Source organism: Hydra vulgaris, chromosome 12 (genome assembly GCF_038396675.1).
Source record: "Hydra vulgaris chromosome 12, alternate assembly HydraT2T_AEP".
Taxonomy (NCBI): domain Eukaryota; kingdom Metazoa; phylum Cnidaria; class Hydrozoa; order Anthoathecata; family Hydridae; genus Hydra; species Hydra vulgaris.
In genome coordinates, this window is record NC_088931.1 from 4462215 (window position 1) to 4482916 (window position 20702).

The 20702-nt window shown below is 29.6% G+C and overlaps 1 protein-coding gene across 1 annotated transcript in view; it reads left to right on the top strand.

The window, feature by feature from the left end:
• Nucleotides 1–20702, top strand: part of LOC101239974 (lysosome membrane protein 2) — a 66559-nt gene that overhangs the window by 36594 nt on the left and 9263 nt on the right. Inside the window, exons 8-10 of the mRNA XM_065811283.1 lie at nt 2197–2375; nt 16115–16233; nt 17145–17218. Of these exons, the coding sequence (XP_065667355.1) occupies nt 2197–2375; nt 16115–16233; nt 17145–17218 (372 nt within the window). The remainder of the gene's footprint in view (nt 1–2196; nt 2376–16114; nt 16234–17144; nt 17219–20702) is intronic.

Sequence of the window (20702 nt, forward strand, 5' to 3'; positions counted from 1 at the left end):
ATGAACTTTTTCAATTTCAATTATATTTGTAAAAAATTCACTTTTCTTTAAGAATCTATACACAAACCCATTTGTCAGGAAACTAAGTTTGAATCCACTGACTTTTCTTTTATGTGCTTTTGCTTAGCACCACCTCACTCTATCGCCTTTCTTTTTGTTCTATATCACTTACTTTCATCTCAAGACTGCACTCATTTAGATGTTAATTTTGATCGCATTGACCTAGCTCTTTCCTTTTATCTTTCAGCCAATATTGTTGTTGTTGATGACTTTAATGCTCATCACACTGAATGGCTTGATTCTAGTGCCAGTGACTCTGTAGTTGTTAAGGCCCACATTTTTTGCCTTCTAACACTTCTCCAACACAAATAATCAACTTTCCAACTCGCTTTCCAGACAATCCGAATCATTTACCTTCTCTACTTGACTTGTGTCTTGTTTCTGATCCTATCCAGTGCTCAGTTTCTCCACATTTTCCCTTAAGTGCTTCTAATCACAGTTTGAAAACTCTCAAAAAAAAATATCTCTTTCTACTTTATAATCAAAATCCCTTTGTCATTGAACCTCTTACAACTACCTTAAAGCTGACTGGGACTCTTTCTGTGATTTTCTTTGTGATGGCCCTTGGGAAGAAATCTTTTATCTTCATGCTGGCAAATGTGCTCCTTATGTAACTTTTTGGATTCAAGCTGGCACGGAATCTTTTATTCCCTCTCAACAAGGTTCTCCTTCGTGGTTTTTCTCTCATTGTGCTGCTGCAATTTTCAACCGTAACCATTAATTCCAATTCCATGTTAAAACAATTCTTCAGAAAACAGTCGTCTATTTACTATTGCTAGAAAAAATTGTAAAAAAGTTTTTTCTTATGCCAAACCCCTTTATTCTCAGGTCACGTATAATAAGGGCAAATCTGTTATCCCACCTCTCTTGTATGGTTCAGATTTTGTTACTTTTTTTTTTTAACATCTTTATTTCCAACAAGGCTGCCAGCAACCAGTATTAGAGTTGGAAGTTACTGGAAGAGAAAAAGTGAAGTTTACAAAGCTAGATTAGCCAAAAAGAACTGATGTTTGAGGAAAAAAACTAGACAAATAAGACATTTTGGGGCACTTAGGTACAGTCACAGTGAAAGGATGAGAGTTAATTGAATGGCAAGTAAAGGGAGAATGAATTTTAATAGATACCACATGAGACGCTAACTCTTTAGAGCAGCTCCCATTATAGTATTTATAGAAAAAAGGAAAAGAGGCAACATTACAATTATTGGCTGATTTGAGATATATAGAGATAAAGAATAGTATACAGAGAAATAAAGTGGCGAGCATGATAAAGAGATGTAACCTTAACAGATGATAATTTTGCAATGGATTTGATATATGGTTGCCAAGAAAGATGGGAAGTAATTATTGTTCCTAGAAGATGATGGGTAGATAATTTATTGTTTATAAATATAGGTAGATCTACATAATTGTGATAACGATAAACTGAAAAAATTTTTTATCTGAATTAAAGTTCATTAACCACTGAAAGCCCCATGCAGTAGCTGATGTTAAATCTTTTTCAAGCTCAAATGCCTTATCCAAGCAATTGGAGAGTGTTGGCTTCTTATCAAAACAAAAATAAATGATAGTATCATCACTAAAAAATGCCACTTTAGATGAGAGAACCTTAATTAACTCAAGACGAAGCTGAATTGTGTGCTAAGAATTTTTATTAATCTTGTCTCATGGTTCTTCTCATCACATCCTACCTTATATAGCTGACAAGCAGGTGATCTATTGGTTGACATTTTTATCTATCTAACTTCTGTGATTCTGAAAGTGATTTCCTGCTTAGAATCTTCTAAAGCTTGTGGTCCGGACAACATACCTGTTATAGTTATGCAGAGTTGTCATCAAAACTTCAAAACTATTTAACAAGTGCTTATCAGACTCTTGTTTTCCAGCCTGCTTTAAAGCATCTGTTATACCTATTTTCAAAAATTTATGGTCTAAATCAAATTCACTTCTAACAAAGCTGCAGTGCTTGCAGCTTTGTTAGAAGTGAATTTGTTTATAAAAAAAATTAAAAAGTGTAAAATATATTTTTATTTTATAATGTTTGTTCTTGTCAAATATATTAAAAATTTATTCTAGTATATTTATAAAAAATATCAAAATTTAAACAACAATATTGTATGTTTTAATACTATATTAGGTCTCTTTATGTTGAATATGAAAAAGATATAACTGTTTTTGACATAACATTGTATCGTCATACTACTTCTCAATGGTTATTCATGAACAGTTCAGTAAACCCTGATAACGCAGCTTTTTGTGGACCAACGAAATGCTGGGGAACTGGATTACTTCCTATTGGACAAACTCAAGCTGGAAGTAAATAAATATTTTCTAGTGTTTTTATTGTTGATATTATAGTTGTTATTGTAGTTTTATTATAGCAGCCTGAAAATTCAGATCCGCATTCAGCAACGCTGATACAAAAACCGACCTATCTTTGCTTTACGATGGCATATAGCTGCCAACCTAAATCTCTTAAAGTGTTGGCATGCAAAAATAAATATATATAAAAGAAATATGTAATATTTGTTCATTATAAGTTAACAATTTATTTGTTGTAATTACTTTTTTCAAGTTTAACAAATTTTATTTTTTAAAAATATATCTTTTTTTTTTTGAATTTTTTTTTTTTTTTCAAATTTATTCAAGCATAGTTAAGTTATTAATTCATTTAAAATTAAAATGTCTGTTGTTCTAACACAATTTTATTCAAAACTGTAGCGCAATTATTATTTTATAAAGTTTTAAAATCTAATATTGTTTTATTTTATTATTGAAACTTTAAACATATCAGAACATTGAATCTTAAATATTTATATCTGATCTTAAATAATACTAAATAAACCTTAAACATTTACATGTTTACAGTTTTTTAAATATTATTAAGATCAGAAAGTTCATTAAGTTTAGTTTTGATATAGTTATGTTAAAAACATATGGAGAAGAAATATATTAATTAAAAAACATAAAACTTTTTTTTAAATTTGATATAAGTTAAGGTTTTCATTAAATCCATTCAAAGTAAGAGACAAGACAGTTTTACCCAAAGCAAACTCAATAAGTCATAATGCCTAACAGAGTTGTTTTTTGAACTTGAAGTTAGGTTCGACACACGACTGAATCTGAGGCTAGCAAAAACTGGCGACCTTATAATTTTAAAATTATATTTTACATTTTTAAATTGAAAATGTCAAAACAAATATTTTATTTAAATTCTAAATACTACAGCTGTTTTTTCAAAATGCCTTTAGTTGCTTTTTACGTTTTACGAGAAAAATACTATTTGATTTATATTTTAAATTTTGCAGTTTTACAAGAGATTTGTAATAAAAATATATATAAACATATAATTATATCTTAATTATATTAAGGATTAAAAAAAAAAAGATTATTTTAAAAAAATAACCATTTTTGTTGAGTTTTTTGTCGGAAAAAATGTAGACAGGTTTTGTTATAGATAAAAGTGGCATTGAAATCCCTTTATGAAAAAATAACATGTAAATTTACTACAATTTTTCCCAAAAAATTTTTCTAAAAATTTGGCTATGCATCCAAACCATAATAGATATACGTTTTTAAAAGTATATCAGTGTATGTAAATTTTTCCTCTATGAAAATCAATATTTTGACTTTTATTAAAAATAAATATTTATTTTACTTCAAAATGTAACTATTTTTGTGTTGTTGTTTTTAAAAAAACCACACAATATTTGGAGCAATTATTACAACTAGCTCGAGATGTTTTATGATCTTTTTATAAACTTTTACACAAAAATCATCTATTTTAATCACGCATCCAAATATTTTATTATCTGCACTTTTTACAAACTCATGAACTTAAAAACTTTATCAAAATATAAGTAAAAATCTATTCAAAGTGGACCTTATTTGTCAGAACTACAACAGTTTAAGTGATGAGAATTTAGAAAATAAAAATAAAAAGGAATCCACAGTGTTAAATAAAGGAGCATCCTAAGAAATTTCACGAAAAACAGAAAAAAAAAGATTCTGAGATTAAAAGAAAATTGATACATAAGATTAAAGCAGAAGATTGCAATTGCAAATATGAATGTGCCAAAAATATCGCTAACGATATAAGACATAAGGTTAATGATGATTTCTGGAGTAAATTGGTAGTGGTGTAGTGGTAAAGCGCTCGCTTCATAAGCGAGAGGTTTCAAGTTCGATCTCCACCACGTCCCTGGTAGTACCGTGCTCAACTTGTCTCTCCTCGCGGCGGCCTTGTTCGTCAAGGTTCGTGTTTCGGAGTTATAGAGTTGAGAGAGGGTTATAACCACTATTAAGTAGCCTCCTCATCTATAGTGGCCTTCTCGGCCTTAAGGAAGTGAATAACAAAAAAAATCGCTCAAAAACTGCTACAATTAGATCACTAAAAGTATTTAAAACACAAATTTTACCAAAAAAATGAATAATAGCAAATCCAAAAAGTTCAACTTTTGTTATTTTTTGGTTGGTGACAATGATGTCAACTATTTAGTATGCCAAAAATTTAATCTTAACAATTTAGGATCAAAAAATACAAGTAATAAAATGATTAGTCAAGCTTTTGAAAAAAAAAAACAACAGCTAAACATAAAAATATACGGTAGAAGAAATAGTTGCACACATAATGAGCTACTCACCAGTCTCATGACATTACAAACGTAAGAACTGCCCTAATCGACTATATCTTACTTCAGATTTGAACATAAAGAAAATGTTGGGGGACTTCAACAAGTACAATAATGTTGTTTACTCTGAATCAACGTACAGAAAAACTATAAAAAAATTAAATATTTCGTTCGCAAATCAAACAAAGGAAGAGTGTTACACATGCCTTTAGTTCTTTACATATTTTGGAGCAAAAAATTATTCTAAATTAACTTTAACTCCAGACTTTACAGATTGCATGACATAAAATATTCACATGAAATAGGTCAGACACCCCAGAAACAAATATAGACTTGATGCTGATCGAACTGATTGTGCACAAGAAATAATGGTGGCAACGGACATGGAAAAAGTAATCATGCTACCAAGAATGGAAAATATTAAAGAAGCAATATTTTGTCAATGATTAACATCATACAATCAAACATTTGTGCTTAATGGAAAAAAGAAGGAAAGTGTAGTTTCAATTGTTTGGCATGAAGAAATTACTGGGTGTTGCAAAGAAGAGCTAATTTCTACATATTATTTGTTTTTGCAAGAATATCGGTACAAATCTGAAATCTCTATTCGGTGTGATGTATATGAATAATGGCAATGAAATTGCAATCAACAAAATCAAATTAAAATATTTGGAAAATAAGTGGTCACACATTTTTGAGTTGTGACTCATTTCATCATTTAATATAGAAGCAACTGAAACTAAGTCATGTGAACGATTTTAATGATTTAATTCAAAGCATGGAAGCAGCGAACTGAAATTCAAAAGAGAAAATTTTGCAGGTAAGTTCAATTTTAGTTCCATAAAATTTTTAAAAGTTGTGGCTGTAACTAAGTGAGCTTTTATTCTTTTAAGGCTACAAACCTATTTGTGCTTAAGGAAAAAATCACTCAATATATGTTGAATAAAATTGTCTCGTAACCATATATGGAAAACATTGCCAAAATCGGGTTCGAATATGGTTCTTATAGCATGTTTTATCATTGTGATTTTGATGGCCCCGTGATTTAAGTGTCAGTTTTATCCAAAAAGCAGAAAAAAAATATGTCAACTTTACTATATACTATGCGAGATTTAAAAGCCAGAATCAATCCAATCCAAAAATCAAAACTCGTTTTAACACTCTGTCCTGTAATGCCCCCAAATAGAAGAGAGTTTCGGAAAAATTTGTTGGTCAAAGAATAAGAGTTTTTTCATTTAACAATTCTTCAATTTCAAAATTATATATTATAAACATCTTGCGCACATAGAAATTATCTTGTTATTTATTTTTTCCTTTTGAAAAATACCTTTAGGAAAAAAAAAATTTTTCATTTGGAAAAATAGCTGTGGAATAGTTATGATAAAAACAAAAAACCGAACGTTTTATATAAATTCTGAATAAAATAATAAATTTTTTTTTTTTTTTTTGAACATCTTCGCTTCCAACAAGGCTGCAAGCAACCACTGTTAGAGTTGGAAGGTACTCAAAGAGAAAAGATTTATAAAAAAGTTTATAAAGCAAGATAATGATTGACAGACCACTTAAAAGATTGCAAACTATATGAATCAGGAAAACAAGATGAAGGAAGTGAATTCCAAAGATCTGCAATTCGTGGAAAAAAACTAGATGAATAAGATTATTTCGAGCACTTAGGAACAGTCACAGTAAAAAGATGAGACTTAATTAAATGGCGAGTAACACAAGAACGAATTTTAGTAGGCACAAGAGGCGCTAGCTCTTTAGAGCAGTGCCCATTATAATATCTATAAAAAAGAGAAAGAGAAGCAACATTACGACGATGTGATAATGGTTGGAGGTTGGCTGCAAGAGCAGGTCCAACTATGTTTACAATGTGTTTTTGCACCTTGTCTAAAGAGAAAGGGCATCATTAGAAGATCTGCCTCAGCTATGGCAACAGTATTCCATACAAGGGTGGATTAGAGAATAATAGAGTTAAAGAATAGAATCTGGAGTAAGAAAGTGTCGAGCATGATAAAGAGATGCACCTTATGCAACCACATATGCAACCTTAGCAGATGCTAATTTTGCAATGAATTTGATATATATGGTTTCCAAGAATGATCGGAAGTAAGAGTTAATCCTTGAAGATAAAGGGTAGATGACTCAATGAGTACATTACCATTCATAAATATAGGAAGATTATTTGCAATAACAATTAGCTGAAAAAAATTGGGTTTATCTGAATTAAAGTTCACCAGCCACTGTTAAGCCCCATGCTGTAGCAGAAGTGAGATCCTTTTCAAGCAATGTCCCCTCAAGATCATTAATGTAAATTAAAAAGAGTATAGGGCCAAGGATAGAACCTTGAGGAACCCCTGAAGTTACAGGATATGAAGAAGAGTGCTGTCCATCAAGGACAACTTTTATACTACGATATTGGTAAGGAAGGATTCAGTAATCTTAAAGATGTTACCTAATACACCGTAAGAAGAAAGCTTATGGTGAAGACCAGCATGCCAAACTTTATCAAAAGCTTTAGAAGTATAAAGAGGTAGTCTTAACCTCTCCACCTCAATCTAATGCAAGATAAAACCTACCGGTTATTACTGTAAGCAAATCAGCTGTTGAATGAGAGGATCCAAATCCATATTAATGATAAGAAAGTAAGTTATTAGATTCAAGATGAGAGATTAAGTACTTGTTAATCAAAGACTCAAAACCCTTGCTTATGATAAGAAGAAGACTAATGGGATGGTAGTTAGACAATCTTCATATTGCTCTCTAGATTTTTTGAAAATAGGGATAACTGATGCCGCTTTACAGCAGGCTGGAAAACCAGACTCTGATACGCACTTGTTAAATTGTTTTGAAAGTATAGACGACAGCTCTGGAGTATACTTCTGCAAGACTACAACATACCTGTTGTTACCTGATATTGCTAACAAACAGGTTGATCCATTGCTTAACGAATGTCAAGCAATGGATGAACCTGTTTGTTAGCAATATCAGGTAGAACACAATTAGTGGAATCAAGAGATGATATTGATGAAAAGTTCTTAGCAAACAGTTCAGCTTTGTCTTTAGGTGAGGTGACAAAATCTGAACCATGCAAAGGAGGTGGAATAACAGTTTTGCCCTTATTATTGATATTGTTAATGATTCTCCAGAATTCACAAGAGCCTAATTTTTTAGATAAAATACAAGATTTCATGACCTGAGAATAGCAGGCTTTGTCGTTAGATAAAACCTCTTTACAATGGTTTCTAGCAATAGTAAACAGACGTCTGTAGTAATAAAGTTGAAAAAACTTGTGTAATCATTATTTTTTATATTATGTAAAACTTATGTAAATTTACAAAATGTAATTAAATAAATAAATCTAATTAAAATAATTAAAATAAAAAAGCAAAACAAACATTTTATTTAATAAAAGGTTTTTATATTGGAAATATATTGGCAAAATAACAGTCTATTTATTTTTCAAATACAAACCTTTTTATTTAAATTGCTAACAAATCTTTAAAAAATATTTAGCAAAACTTTCATTTGTTTTCATTTCAAATTTTAATTTCGGACATTTCTTTCAAATGCTAACATTTTTAGTGTAAGCATTTGAGAGAAAAGTCGGCAAACTCAGGGTTTTTGGTTTTTCAGTTGATTTTATGCTAAAATTTTGCACATTTGTCGGTATGTCAAACCTTGTTTCAAAATTTTTTTTCGAATTGATTTTGCTGGTCTTCTCCATAACCTTTTCTCTTTTTTTTTTAAATATGGTCCATCTGTGAAAATTTATAAGACAATCAAACCATTTCTTTCTAACCACTTTATTAGAGTCATCCTTGAAGAGCAACACTTATTTTCATTTCCAACTTAAAAAACTTCTCTTTTGAATCACTTAGAGCAAGTAGCCGTTCTTGAATCTGATCTCACTTTTGTAGCTATTTAGAATTTGCAGTGGCTAGTGAACTTTTACTCCAACAAATCTCAGTTGTTTATTGCAAACAACAATTGCAACACTGTTCACATTCCTATATTAATGAATGGCAACCCTCCATCCTCCAGAAAATTTACAACCCAAGTGGCTTGTGAGTTTTCACTTCAACAAAACTCAGCCATTTAATGCAAAAAATAATCACAACACTGTTGACATTCCTATATTAACGACTGGCAACCCTCTCACTGACTATTCTGCTTTACGCCTTCTTGGATTATCGTTTACTCCTGACCTCTCATGGAAACCATATATACAATCGATTGCTAAGTTAGCATCTGCTAAGGTTGCTTTTCTTTATAGTGCTCACCATTTTATTACTCCTGATTTCATCCTCTACCTATACAAATTCTTATTTGCTCCTGTATGGAATGCTTTTGCATTAATTACCCTAGTTCTTCTAATGATGCTCTTTCACTTCTATACAAGGTCAAAAAACGGGTTGTAAATGTAGTTTGACCTGCTCTATCTGCCAAGCTTTAGCCTCTCTCACAGACATGCCTGATGGTCTTTCATGATTGCTTTATTCACCCAAAATGGAGAAAGATTTGTAATAATGTATTACTTTAGCTAATACATTTTCATATTTGGTCTGCAAATTTTTTTTTGAGTCAGGTAATAACCTTTTCTGTTTTCCTTATTTTTTAATGTTTATTTTTTTCTAGTGGTTTTTCTACTGTTATCATCGCACTCAAAAAAGTCTTGTACCTACTCTATATGCTTTTGACCAGCTGATATGTATCCTTGTGATAGTCTTGTTAGATTTTCTCATATATTTTAAAAGAAGCTTTTGCTTTGTTACAAATTTCAATTAGTTGATGTTTTCTTAAATACTTGATTTGAAGCGTATTTGCGATGAGACTTTTTTTCTTCTCTGTTGTTAAGAAAAAAATAAAATTTATTTTTTCTGATTTCCAACAACTAGAGCATTATGGAAGAGCAAATTTTTTGTTACTGTTGATTCTTCAACAAATGACATTAGGTGTGTATTGCTGTTAGTTGCTGTTGATAAAATTTAACACGACCGTGTTGATGTTTTATTTCTATGATAAAAATTTAAATTTGAGTTAGCAAAATAAATTTGTTATTTTGACAATCAAAATATCAAAAATAATAGCAGATATCAAAAATAACAAATTTGTCAAATATTATATGATAAAAAATTAAATTACTTTTTTTTGTAATAAGTGTTGTTGAGGTAGTGAAAAAATTTTTGTTCATTATAATGGCTTATGTTTTATTTATTTTATTATAAAGTTTATAACATGATCAAAGTAAAAAAGAACAATCTATGTATCATATCACCATGATCGGTTGAAATTTAGATGATTTTAACTTGAGTTTTCTCAAAAACCACTTAATTAATTTTAATGATTTTTTAATATAATGATGGATAATTAGTTTTTTTGTGAGTGGGTGTTTACATCATTTTTTGTGTCAATTTTTTATTTTATGAAAAGTTTTATGCAATGTTAATTAAAATAACTGTTATATATTTTATTTACTTCTCATTAGTTTTTGCAATGTAAAGTAAAGAGTCTGAAAATCAAAGAAAAATTTTGAAATTTTACATAGAAATTCCATTGATCGCGTATTCTATGATTTCATAAGCATGTAAGTTTTTTAAAATCAACTGTTGGAATTGTTATAAAACATTATAAGGAAAGCAAAATCGTAAAAAGAAAATCAGGAAGTGGTGGAAAATCAAAATTTATTTCCAAAAAGAAGGCAAAATCAATAGTCGACTCATAGTTTATCAAAATCCGACTCAGTCACAACAAGATTTAGCTACGAAGTTTAAATGCAGTAGATCTTTAGTTCAAAGAGTATTCAAAAAAGAAAATTTAAAAGTGTATTACTAGAAAAAAATACCAAAAGTGTTGCTTGATAGAGAAATCGAGGTAATTGGATGATGGAGAAATCAAGTCAATTGGATAATGGAGAAATCAAGTCAATTGGATGATGGAGAAATCAAGTCAATTGGATGATGGAGAAATCAAGTGAATTGTATGATGGAGAAATCAAGTCAATTGAATGATGCTGAAATCAAGTCAATTGAACGAGCTAAAAATTTGCTTAAACTAATTACAAAAAAATTTTTTTTTTGCATTTTAGAAGGCAATGAAACTTAATGTAAGAAAGATCACTCGGTGCTTCCAGGTTTTTTTTTTTTTTTAAACATCTTCGCTTCCAACAAGGCTGCAAGCAGCCACTAATTAAAGTTGGAAGTTACTGTAAGAGAAAAGATGAAGATTGTAGAGCAAGATAACGATTGACGGACGACTTAAAAGATTGCAAATTATATGAATCAGGAAAGCAAGATGAAGGAAGCGAATTCCAAAGAACTGATGTTCGAGGAAAAAACTAGACGAATAAGCGCTTTTGGAGCACTTAGGAACAGTCACAGAAAAAGGATGACACTTAATTGAATGACGAGTAACACGAGAATGAATTTTAGTAGATGGCACAAGAGACGCTAGCTCTTTAGAGCAGTGCCCATTATAGTATTTGTAAAAAAGAGAAAGAGAAGCAACATTACGACGATGTGATAATGGTTGGAGGTTGGCTGCAAGAGCAGGTCCAACTATGTTTACAATGCGTTTTTGCACCTTGTCTAAAAGAGAAAGGGCATCATTAGAAGATCCGCCCCAGATATGGCAACAGTATTCCATACAAGGCCGGATTTGAGATTTATAGAGATAGAGAATAGAATCCGAAGTAAGAAAGTGACGAGCTCGATAAAGAGATGCAACCTTAGCAGATGCTAATTTTGCAACTGATTTGATATATGGTTTCCAAGAAAGATTGGAAGTAAGAGTTAATCCTAGAAGATGAAGAGTAGGTGACTCATCGAGTACATCACCGTTCATAAATATAGGAAGATCTAAATTATTGCGATAACGATTGGCTGAAAAAAATTGAGTTTTATCTGAATTAAAGTTCACCAGCCACTGTGAGCCCCATGCTGTAGCAGAAGTGAGATCCTTTTCAAGTTCAAATGCCCCCTCCAAGCAATCAGAGGGTGTTGGTTTCTTATCACGACAAGAATAAATGGTAGTATCATCGGCAAACAATGCCACCTTAGATGTGAGAATATCTGGAAGATCGTTAATGTAAATTAAAAAGAGTATAGGGCCAAGGATAGAACCTTGAGGAACCCCTGAAGTTACAGAATAAGAAGAAGAGTGTTGTCCATCGAGGACAACTTTTATGCTACGATTGGAAAGGAAGGATTCAATGATCTTAAAGATGTTGCCGGATACACCATAAGAAGAAAGCTTATGGAGAAGACCAGCATGCCAAACTTTATCAAAAGCTTTTGAAATGTCAAGAGCGATGGCCTTAACCTCTCCACCTTCATCTAATGCACGATAAAACCTGTCAGTTATTACTGTTAGCAAATCAGCTGTAGAACGAGAAGATCGAAATCCATATTGATGGTCAGAAAGTAAGTTATTAGATTCAAGATGAGAAATTAAGTGTTTATTAATTAAAGACTCAAAAACCTTGCTTATGATAGGAAGAAGACTTATGGGACGGTAGTTAGACGAATCAGATCGCTCCCCAGAATTTTTGAAGATAGGGATAACAGATGCGGCTTTCCAGCAGGCTGGAAAACAAGACTCTGATAAGCACTTGTTGAATAGTTTTGAGAGTATAGACGACAGCTCCGGAGAACACTTCTGCAAGACAATAACAGGTATGTTGTCCGGGCCACAAGCTGTAGAAGAATCTAGGCAGGAAATCACTTTAGATACAGATGCTGGAGTGATATGAATGTCAAGCAAAGGATCAACCTGTTTGTTGGCAATATCAGGTAGAACGCAACTAGTGGAATCAAGAGATGATATTGATGAAAAGTTTTTAGCAAACAATTATGCTTTGTCTTTAGGTGAGGTGACAAAATCTAAACCATACAAGAGAGGTGGAATTATAGATTTGCCCTTATTATTGTTATTATTAAAGATTCTCCAGAAGTCACGAGAGCCTAATTTTTGAGATGAGATACGAGATTTCATGACCTGAGAATAGCGGGTTTTGGCGTTAGACAAAACCTTTTTACAGTTGTTTCGAGCAGTAATAAACAGACGCCTGTTTTCTGGAGAATAGTTTTGCTGATAAATATGGAAGTAACGGGTTCGATTGGCAATCGCAGCAGCACAGTGCGAGGAAAACCATGGAGGAGAGTGAGACTTGACCTGGAATCGTCGAGAGGGAATAAAAGATTCCATGCCAGCCTGAATCCACGAAGTTATGTAAGAAGCACATTTGTCGACAGGAAGTTGAAAGATTTCTACCCAAGGGCCATCACGAAGAAAGTCACGGAAAGAATCCCAGTCAGCTTTACTGTAGTTGAAAGACGTTTGGTAATAGGGGGATTCAGGTGATGAAGGAGAATGAGATATTAGTTTTAGAGAGATCAAACTGTGATCAGAAGAACCTAAGGGTGAATGCGGAGAAACTGAGCACTGACTAGGATCAGAAACAAGACATAAGTCGAGTAGAGAAGGTAAATGATTAGGGTTGTCAGGAAAGCGAGTTGGAAAGTTGACTATTTGAGTTAGGGATTGAGAAAGGCAAAAGTTGTGGGCTTTAAAGCCTGCAGAGTCACTGATACTAGAGCCAAGCCATTCAGAGTGGTGAGCATTAAAGTCACCGAAAACAACTATATTAGCTGATGGATAAAGAGAGAGGGCTTGGTCAATATGATCAGAAATAACATCAAAAAGAGTGCAGTCTTGAGATGAAGGAGAGCGATATAGAACAAAGAGAAAGGCAATAGAGTGAAGTGGTGCTAAACGAAAGCACATGAAAGAACAGTCTGTGGATTCAAACCTAGTTTCACGACAAACTGGTGAATTCTTACGAATGTAAATGCCCAGGCCAAGCATGTGACTATTGGAGTCAATACTATTATCAGTCAGGTAATCAATACTATTATCAGTAATCAGGTAATCAATACAGGTAATCAATACTATTATCAGTCAAAACATTATAAAGGTTCTGAATAATTTAAGAACGTTCGAGTTGAAAAATTCGCTCCCAAGTTCATTGTATAGCAGGCTATTTGCAGTTGTAGTTATAAAAGCTCTCCTTTCATAACAAACCAATCTTTGACATCAGATCTATATGTGACTGAATGCTTGAAAAAATGACTTCTTCCTCTAATTAAAAAGCACGAACAACCATCCTTATTTTGGCCAGATCTGGCATAGATTCACTATTCCAAAAAAGTAATCCAGTGGTATAAGAAAAATAGAGTCAATTTTGTTCCAAAGGATGCTAATCCACCAAACTGTTATGAGCAACAAGTAATCGAATTTTACTGGACAGTTGTGAAGGGAATATTGAGGAAAAGAGGCAATTGTGCAAATAGTGTTAAGAATTTTTGTAATTTATGGATTAATGCTACAAAAAAGGTTACACAAAGTAAAATTGTGGAGATGATGGCAGGTACTTTACAAAAAGTTAAATTACTTGCATGTCGTAAAGTAAAGGGTTAATTTATTTTTGTTGAAATAAAAAATAAATATGTAAGCATTATTATAATAAAAAATCATTACAATTGATTAAGTGGTTTTTGAGAAAACTTAATTTAAAATTGTCCATATTTCAACTGATCATGAAGAGATATAAATCTGTCTATACATCATAATATAAACCATCAATCTATACATCATAAAGCATCTGTCAAATAATAAAAACATAAAATTAGCAATAATTACAATTAATAATAAATACGAATAAATATGAATGATAAATCAGCAAGGATGTTTTTCAATCCATGTATTGACAAGTAAATAATTGTTTCTCCAAATCAGTCTTTCACAGGAAGACGTGCGATTGCATGTCTTTATATGACCATGCAAAAAATATGTTTTGATGGTTTACCACAGCTTTTGACATATTTTCAAAATTTAAAAAAGTGCTATAAAAACTTACCTAAACTTATCTAAAAAAAATTTAAAAAATAAAAACAAATCTTAACAAAAGAGAAAGTAAAAAAAATACTTAACCAAAGCAAAAACACAAATATATATATATACATATATATATGTGTATATATATATATATATATATATATATATATATATATATATATATATATATATATATATATATATATATATATATATATATATATATATATATAACTCAACTAAAACAAAACTCATCAAACTAAAATGCTTATTCTATTTAATTTACGCATTGAAAAACCATTTCAATCTTTGTTTTAACATTTGTACTTTGTTTTTTTTTTTATTTAATATGTTTCAAACGATAAACATTTCTCATAAAAAATACATAATTATAAAAATAAATAAATTAGAAGTGTTTTGTTACTTCGTTAAAAAGCGTTTCAATAATATAAAAGCATTTAAGGTCAAACTTATTTAATTGTAACAGCTTTCTAAAACAATTGCCTTTTTTTTTTTTCCAACAAAATTTTGTTTATCTTTTTAAATGTGTTAACTTTAATTATTCTTATATTAAAATTTGTTTAAGAGACTTTCGTTGTCGTAGAATGTCATCGTTTATAAAAACAAAACAATTTTTTATTTTTTAATAATGTTTATTATAGAAATGCACACTTGAACAATTTATATATTATAAATTAAAAAAATATATACACCCGTCAGTTAAACTCTTAAAAAAAACCAGTAAACTGTTACTTTATTTAAAAGCATTTTGCTAATATAAAAACATTTGTTAAGAAATTTTGATGTAACTAATTTTATTTTTTCAGAATATTTTTTATTTAGCGCATTTTTAAAATGTTTTTTGAAATAGCCACAGTCAAATCATCATAGCAAAATGTAATTTGCCTGATCATATAAAGACGTGCGATTGCATGTCTTCCTGTGAAAGACTGCAAATGGTATCAATGCTGAATGCTAAAATACTGAAAAAAAAATTCTTTTTACCTATGCAGGTTATAATCCAAAACAGCATCGTTAGTTCTACCAAAGCCTAATAATTTGAGTTATCTGCATCGTTGATGACGATAATGATAATAGAACAAACCAGCCATCATAAAGCCATAATCATGTCATAAAGATGTAGGGGAACAATTAATTGAAGGCAGTCTTGTGCAATTCAGAAAATGAATAAGAGTACAAAATTAGCAGTTGTTAGATATTTAAAATGACTGTGTTAAAAATAAAGCCTTTATTAGATAAATAACTTAATTAAACAACTTAATAAAAGAATAACTTAATGCTGACATATATCTGAGCTTAAAATATTTTATTTGTAGAATTTTCCAAGTTTAAAATTTATTTTAAATATTTCATTAATTTTTTCAGTCTTTTGCAAACTAAAAAGGTTAACAGAATTAAGGAATTCTTTTTACCTTTTTAGTTGGCAAAAGACTGAACTATTTTATTATTATTTTTTTAGTTATAAAAAATAATAGTAATATTATTTTTTATTTATTCTTTATTTACTAGATCCTCCATTGTTTATGTCTAGTCCTCACTTCTATCAAGGGGATCAAAAGTTAGTTGATGCAATCAATGGTCTTCATCCGAATAAATCTCTACATGCTACATTTCTAGATGCTGAACCAGTATTTTTGTTTTTGATTTTTTAGACTAAATTGTTTGATTTTGTTTTAGTTTTGAAAAAAAAAATAACTGCTTAAAATTGTTTTTTTAAAAATTAGCAATAAACTTTTAAATACTAGTTAATCATAAATTATAAATTACAATGAAAATTTGACAAAGGGGGCATCCTTAAAGTACGTACGCAGTAAAACCATTGATTAAGGATCCTCTCCCCTTGTATGCACCTGTATGCATTTAATACCTCACTACCTCTCCCTTTCCTTCTCTATCTGTCCTAAAACTTGATTTCTTGAAAGAAATTAAATTTTAGGAGAGACAGAATGAGAGTCAAACCGTGTACATACTTACTGTCTTAAACCTCTCCCCCTCCCCCTCCCCTCCTTGTACTCTTGAGTCCTTAATACAGGGGGGGGGGGGAATTTTAGTCCAGATCTTATAAACGGGGGGGAGGACAGAAATTTTAAAAAAAAAGGAAAATTTTCCAAAAATCATTAAACAATAACACTATTATTAAGGACTTGAGAGTATGCATTTATAAGTTTTCGGGTAACCTCTTCTCCTCATACCTGCGTATTACTTTATAAACCCCAAATTGAAATAAACATTTATAATTGTAAATTATAGCATAAAATAAGTTATAATTGCTATCTATCTTTTATGTAAGTTAATCATACATTTCATTATTTAATACAAAATTTAATAACGAAAAGATACTCTGTAAGTATGTTTCAATTTATGTTAGAACAGGAAAATATTGGTAGTAAAAATTTTTGATAAAAATTTCTCAAATGGTTAGATAACCTACCAGAAAAACATATCCAGTAATTAGCACTAATATTTTTTATTGTTGTATGTTTTATCACATATACAACTGGCAGTAATTTTTCAAAAAATGTTTTATTACCTGTTATAGACAACTGGCATAGTAATGCAAGCACACAAGCGTTTACAAATTAATATACTAATTCAGCCAGATGAACAAATCAGGTATTTTATACTTTCTTTGTTCATTTTTTTACAATTTGCATACATTACTCTTACAATACAATACTCTTCAAATCTATTTTTTGTTTTCTAGTATCTTCCAACTTAATAGCAGTTGCTTGCAGCCTTGTTGGGAATTAAAACTAAAAAAATAAAAAATACATAGCTACTGAACAAGATATTGATCAGATCAAATAAAAATAGAAAATATACTTGTTACTTCAATAAATATATATAGAGTTTTTTTTCAAAAAAAAATTTTCTATTATAAAAATTTTAATTAACAAAACAACTTTTTTTTTATCTTATTTATATATTTATATTTTTATAATAATTTAATTTTTAAATTATTAATACATTTCAAATAAGCATAGTTATCCTCTGGTATAGTGTTAGTTTTCTAGTTTTATTTCTTGACAAATTAAAATATGTGAACAAAATTGACATCAAAAGAGTTAAAACAGTATATAAAAACAAAGATATTGTAATTGTAGAAATGTTTCTATGACATATGAGTTTTGTCCAAATTTTTTTGATTTATCTCTATTTCCTATTGTAAAATTTATTATATCTATAATAAATTTTTTATTAAAAACATTATGTCTGTTTTTTTATTTTTACTATTTTTATACTAATTTCATCCATACAATTTACTTACATTATAACTGAGGGTCTGACAATGCTAATGTCTAAGCTGTTTATAGTTTGAATTATAAATATAATTTAAAATGCTATATACATTCATATGCACATGCATACATACATATAAATTGTGTGTGTATATATGAGTATATATTTATATATGTGTATATATGTATATATGTGTATTTATGTATATATGTGTATATATATATATGTATATATATATATGTATATATATATATGAATATATATATTTTTTAATAAACAAGACAAACTTTTTAATTAATAAAACCATTTTATTAATTCTAAACAAAACAATACATGTTTCGACTATCAATAGTCATCTTCAGTTGAAGTTTAATTTAAAAAAAAAATTAAACTTCAACTTTAATTAAAAAAATGGTTTTATTAATTAAAAAGTTTGTCTTGTTTATTAAAATACTTACATTTTTTGTGCTAAAAAGAAATTTTGGATATATATATATATATATATATATATATATATATATATATATATATATATATATATATATATATATGTATATATATATACATTCATATGCACATGCATACATACATATAAATTGTGTGTGTGTAGATATGTGTGTATATTTATATATGTGTATATATGTGTATATATATATATATAATATATATATATATATATATATATATATATATATATATATATATATATATATATATATATATATATATATATATATATATATATATATATTCCCTAAAAAACAACACTTTTGAAAAATGTAAAAAAGCACTGGTTTTTAAATATTTTTAATAAAAAATATATTTAAGGGTCCCTCAAGACCTTTGAACATAATGGAGTTCCTAAAAGTATCAAAGAAAAAAGTAGTACCAAATAAAACTCAGATAAAAACGGTCTCAAATAAAACGAAATCAATTGAAATTTTAAAAATGATTACTATATTATATAAAAATAAATATGTGTTAGAATTAACAGAATAAAAAATAAAGTTTATTAACTACATTAGAAAAAATTGCATTTTTATCAAATTTTTTGTCTATATTTTTTTGTCACTATTTGATAACATTTTTAAATATAATTATTATTATTATATTATAAAAAATTATTTAATATACCAGGTCTATAAGTATGAAATAAGCGTGTTTTTTTTTCAAAATAAAATACTATTTTCTAATGAAAAAGTAAAACATATTTTATTCAAAGTATTTGCCATTGCTTTCTACACATTTTGACCACCTTTCTGGAAATTTGTGGATACCGCGCCAATAAAACTGATCATTTTTTGAGGCAAACCATTCGGAGACCCATTTTTCGACTTCTTCGTAGGAATTGAAGTGGTGCTCATTCAATGTGTGTCCTATCAATGAAAACAAATGGTTGTCAGAAGGAGCCAAGTCTGTTGAATATGGTGGGTGTGGTAACTCTTCCCAGCCAAGTGATGTTATCGTTTCTTTGACTGCTTTTGCTGTATGAGTCGGAGCATTATCATGCAACAAAATTACCTTTCCATGTCTTCTGGCCCATTCTGGTCGTTTTTCAATCAATGCATGGTTTAAATTGATCATTTGTTGTCGGTAGCATTGCGTATCAACAGTTTTGCCAGGTTTTAGAAGTTCATGATACACCACTCCCTTCTGGTCCCACCAAACACAGAGCATTGTCTTTTTTCCGAACCGATTAGGCTTTGCAGTCGATGTTGATGCATCTCCTGGATTTACCCATGATCTTTTGCATTTGGGATTCTTAAAATAAATCCATTTTTCATCACCAGTCACAATTCCATGCAATACTGACTTCCTTTTGTGTCGTAACAGCAACATTTCATATGTGGTTTTTCGCTTTTCCATCTGCCTGTCATTCAATTCATGTGGCACCCATTTCCTGCACTTTTGGATCTTTTCCATTGCTTTTAAACGGTCAGAAATTGCTGGTTGTGAAACATTTAACATTTCTGCCATTTGTTTTTGACTTAGAGTGTCATCTTCATCCAGTATTGCTTGCAATTCTGTGTCTTCAAACTTTTTTGGTGGTCTTCCACATTTTTCATTTCGCACATCAAAATCATTATCTCTGAACCGTTGAAACCATCTTTTGCATGTTGCTTCCGATAGAGCATTATCATCATAAGCTTCGACAAGCATTCGATGCAATTCTGCAGCACTTTTCTTCAAATGAAAACAAAAAATTAGTGCTTTCCGCAAATCATCATTTTCTGGTACAAAATTCGACATTTTTAACACAATTAAAAAATATGTTTATACAATGACTTGATGTTTACTAAACATCAAGTCATTGTATAAACAGATTTGACAGATGTCATAGCAACAAAATTGAAAAAAAATTTCTCACTTCATGCTTATAGACCTGGTAGACAAAAAAATAAATCCTAAACTCATGTTTTTTTGTAAAAAAAACAACAAAGAATAATAAAAAAAACCTCTAACTTCTTTAAAACCTCACTTGATGTAGCAGAAGCTACATCAGTAGATTGCTAAATCAATATGGCATTAGATTGCCAATCTAATTTTGTTTTTAATGTATATATAATATATACATATATATATATATATATATATATATATATATATATATATATATATATATATATATATATATATATATATATATATATATATATTTATATATATATATATATATATATATATAAAATATTGGTAAGATTCACATCCAAATATTTTGAATAATAGAATACGAGCTGATCTGACCCGTAAAAATACAGGTCTTTGTAAGTCTATTCCACACTGACCTTTTACTTATTTCTTATATATATCCTAGCTTTCCGGACTCATAAAATACGGGTCTTCACCAAATCTACCA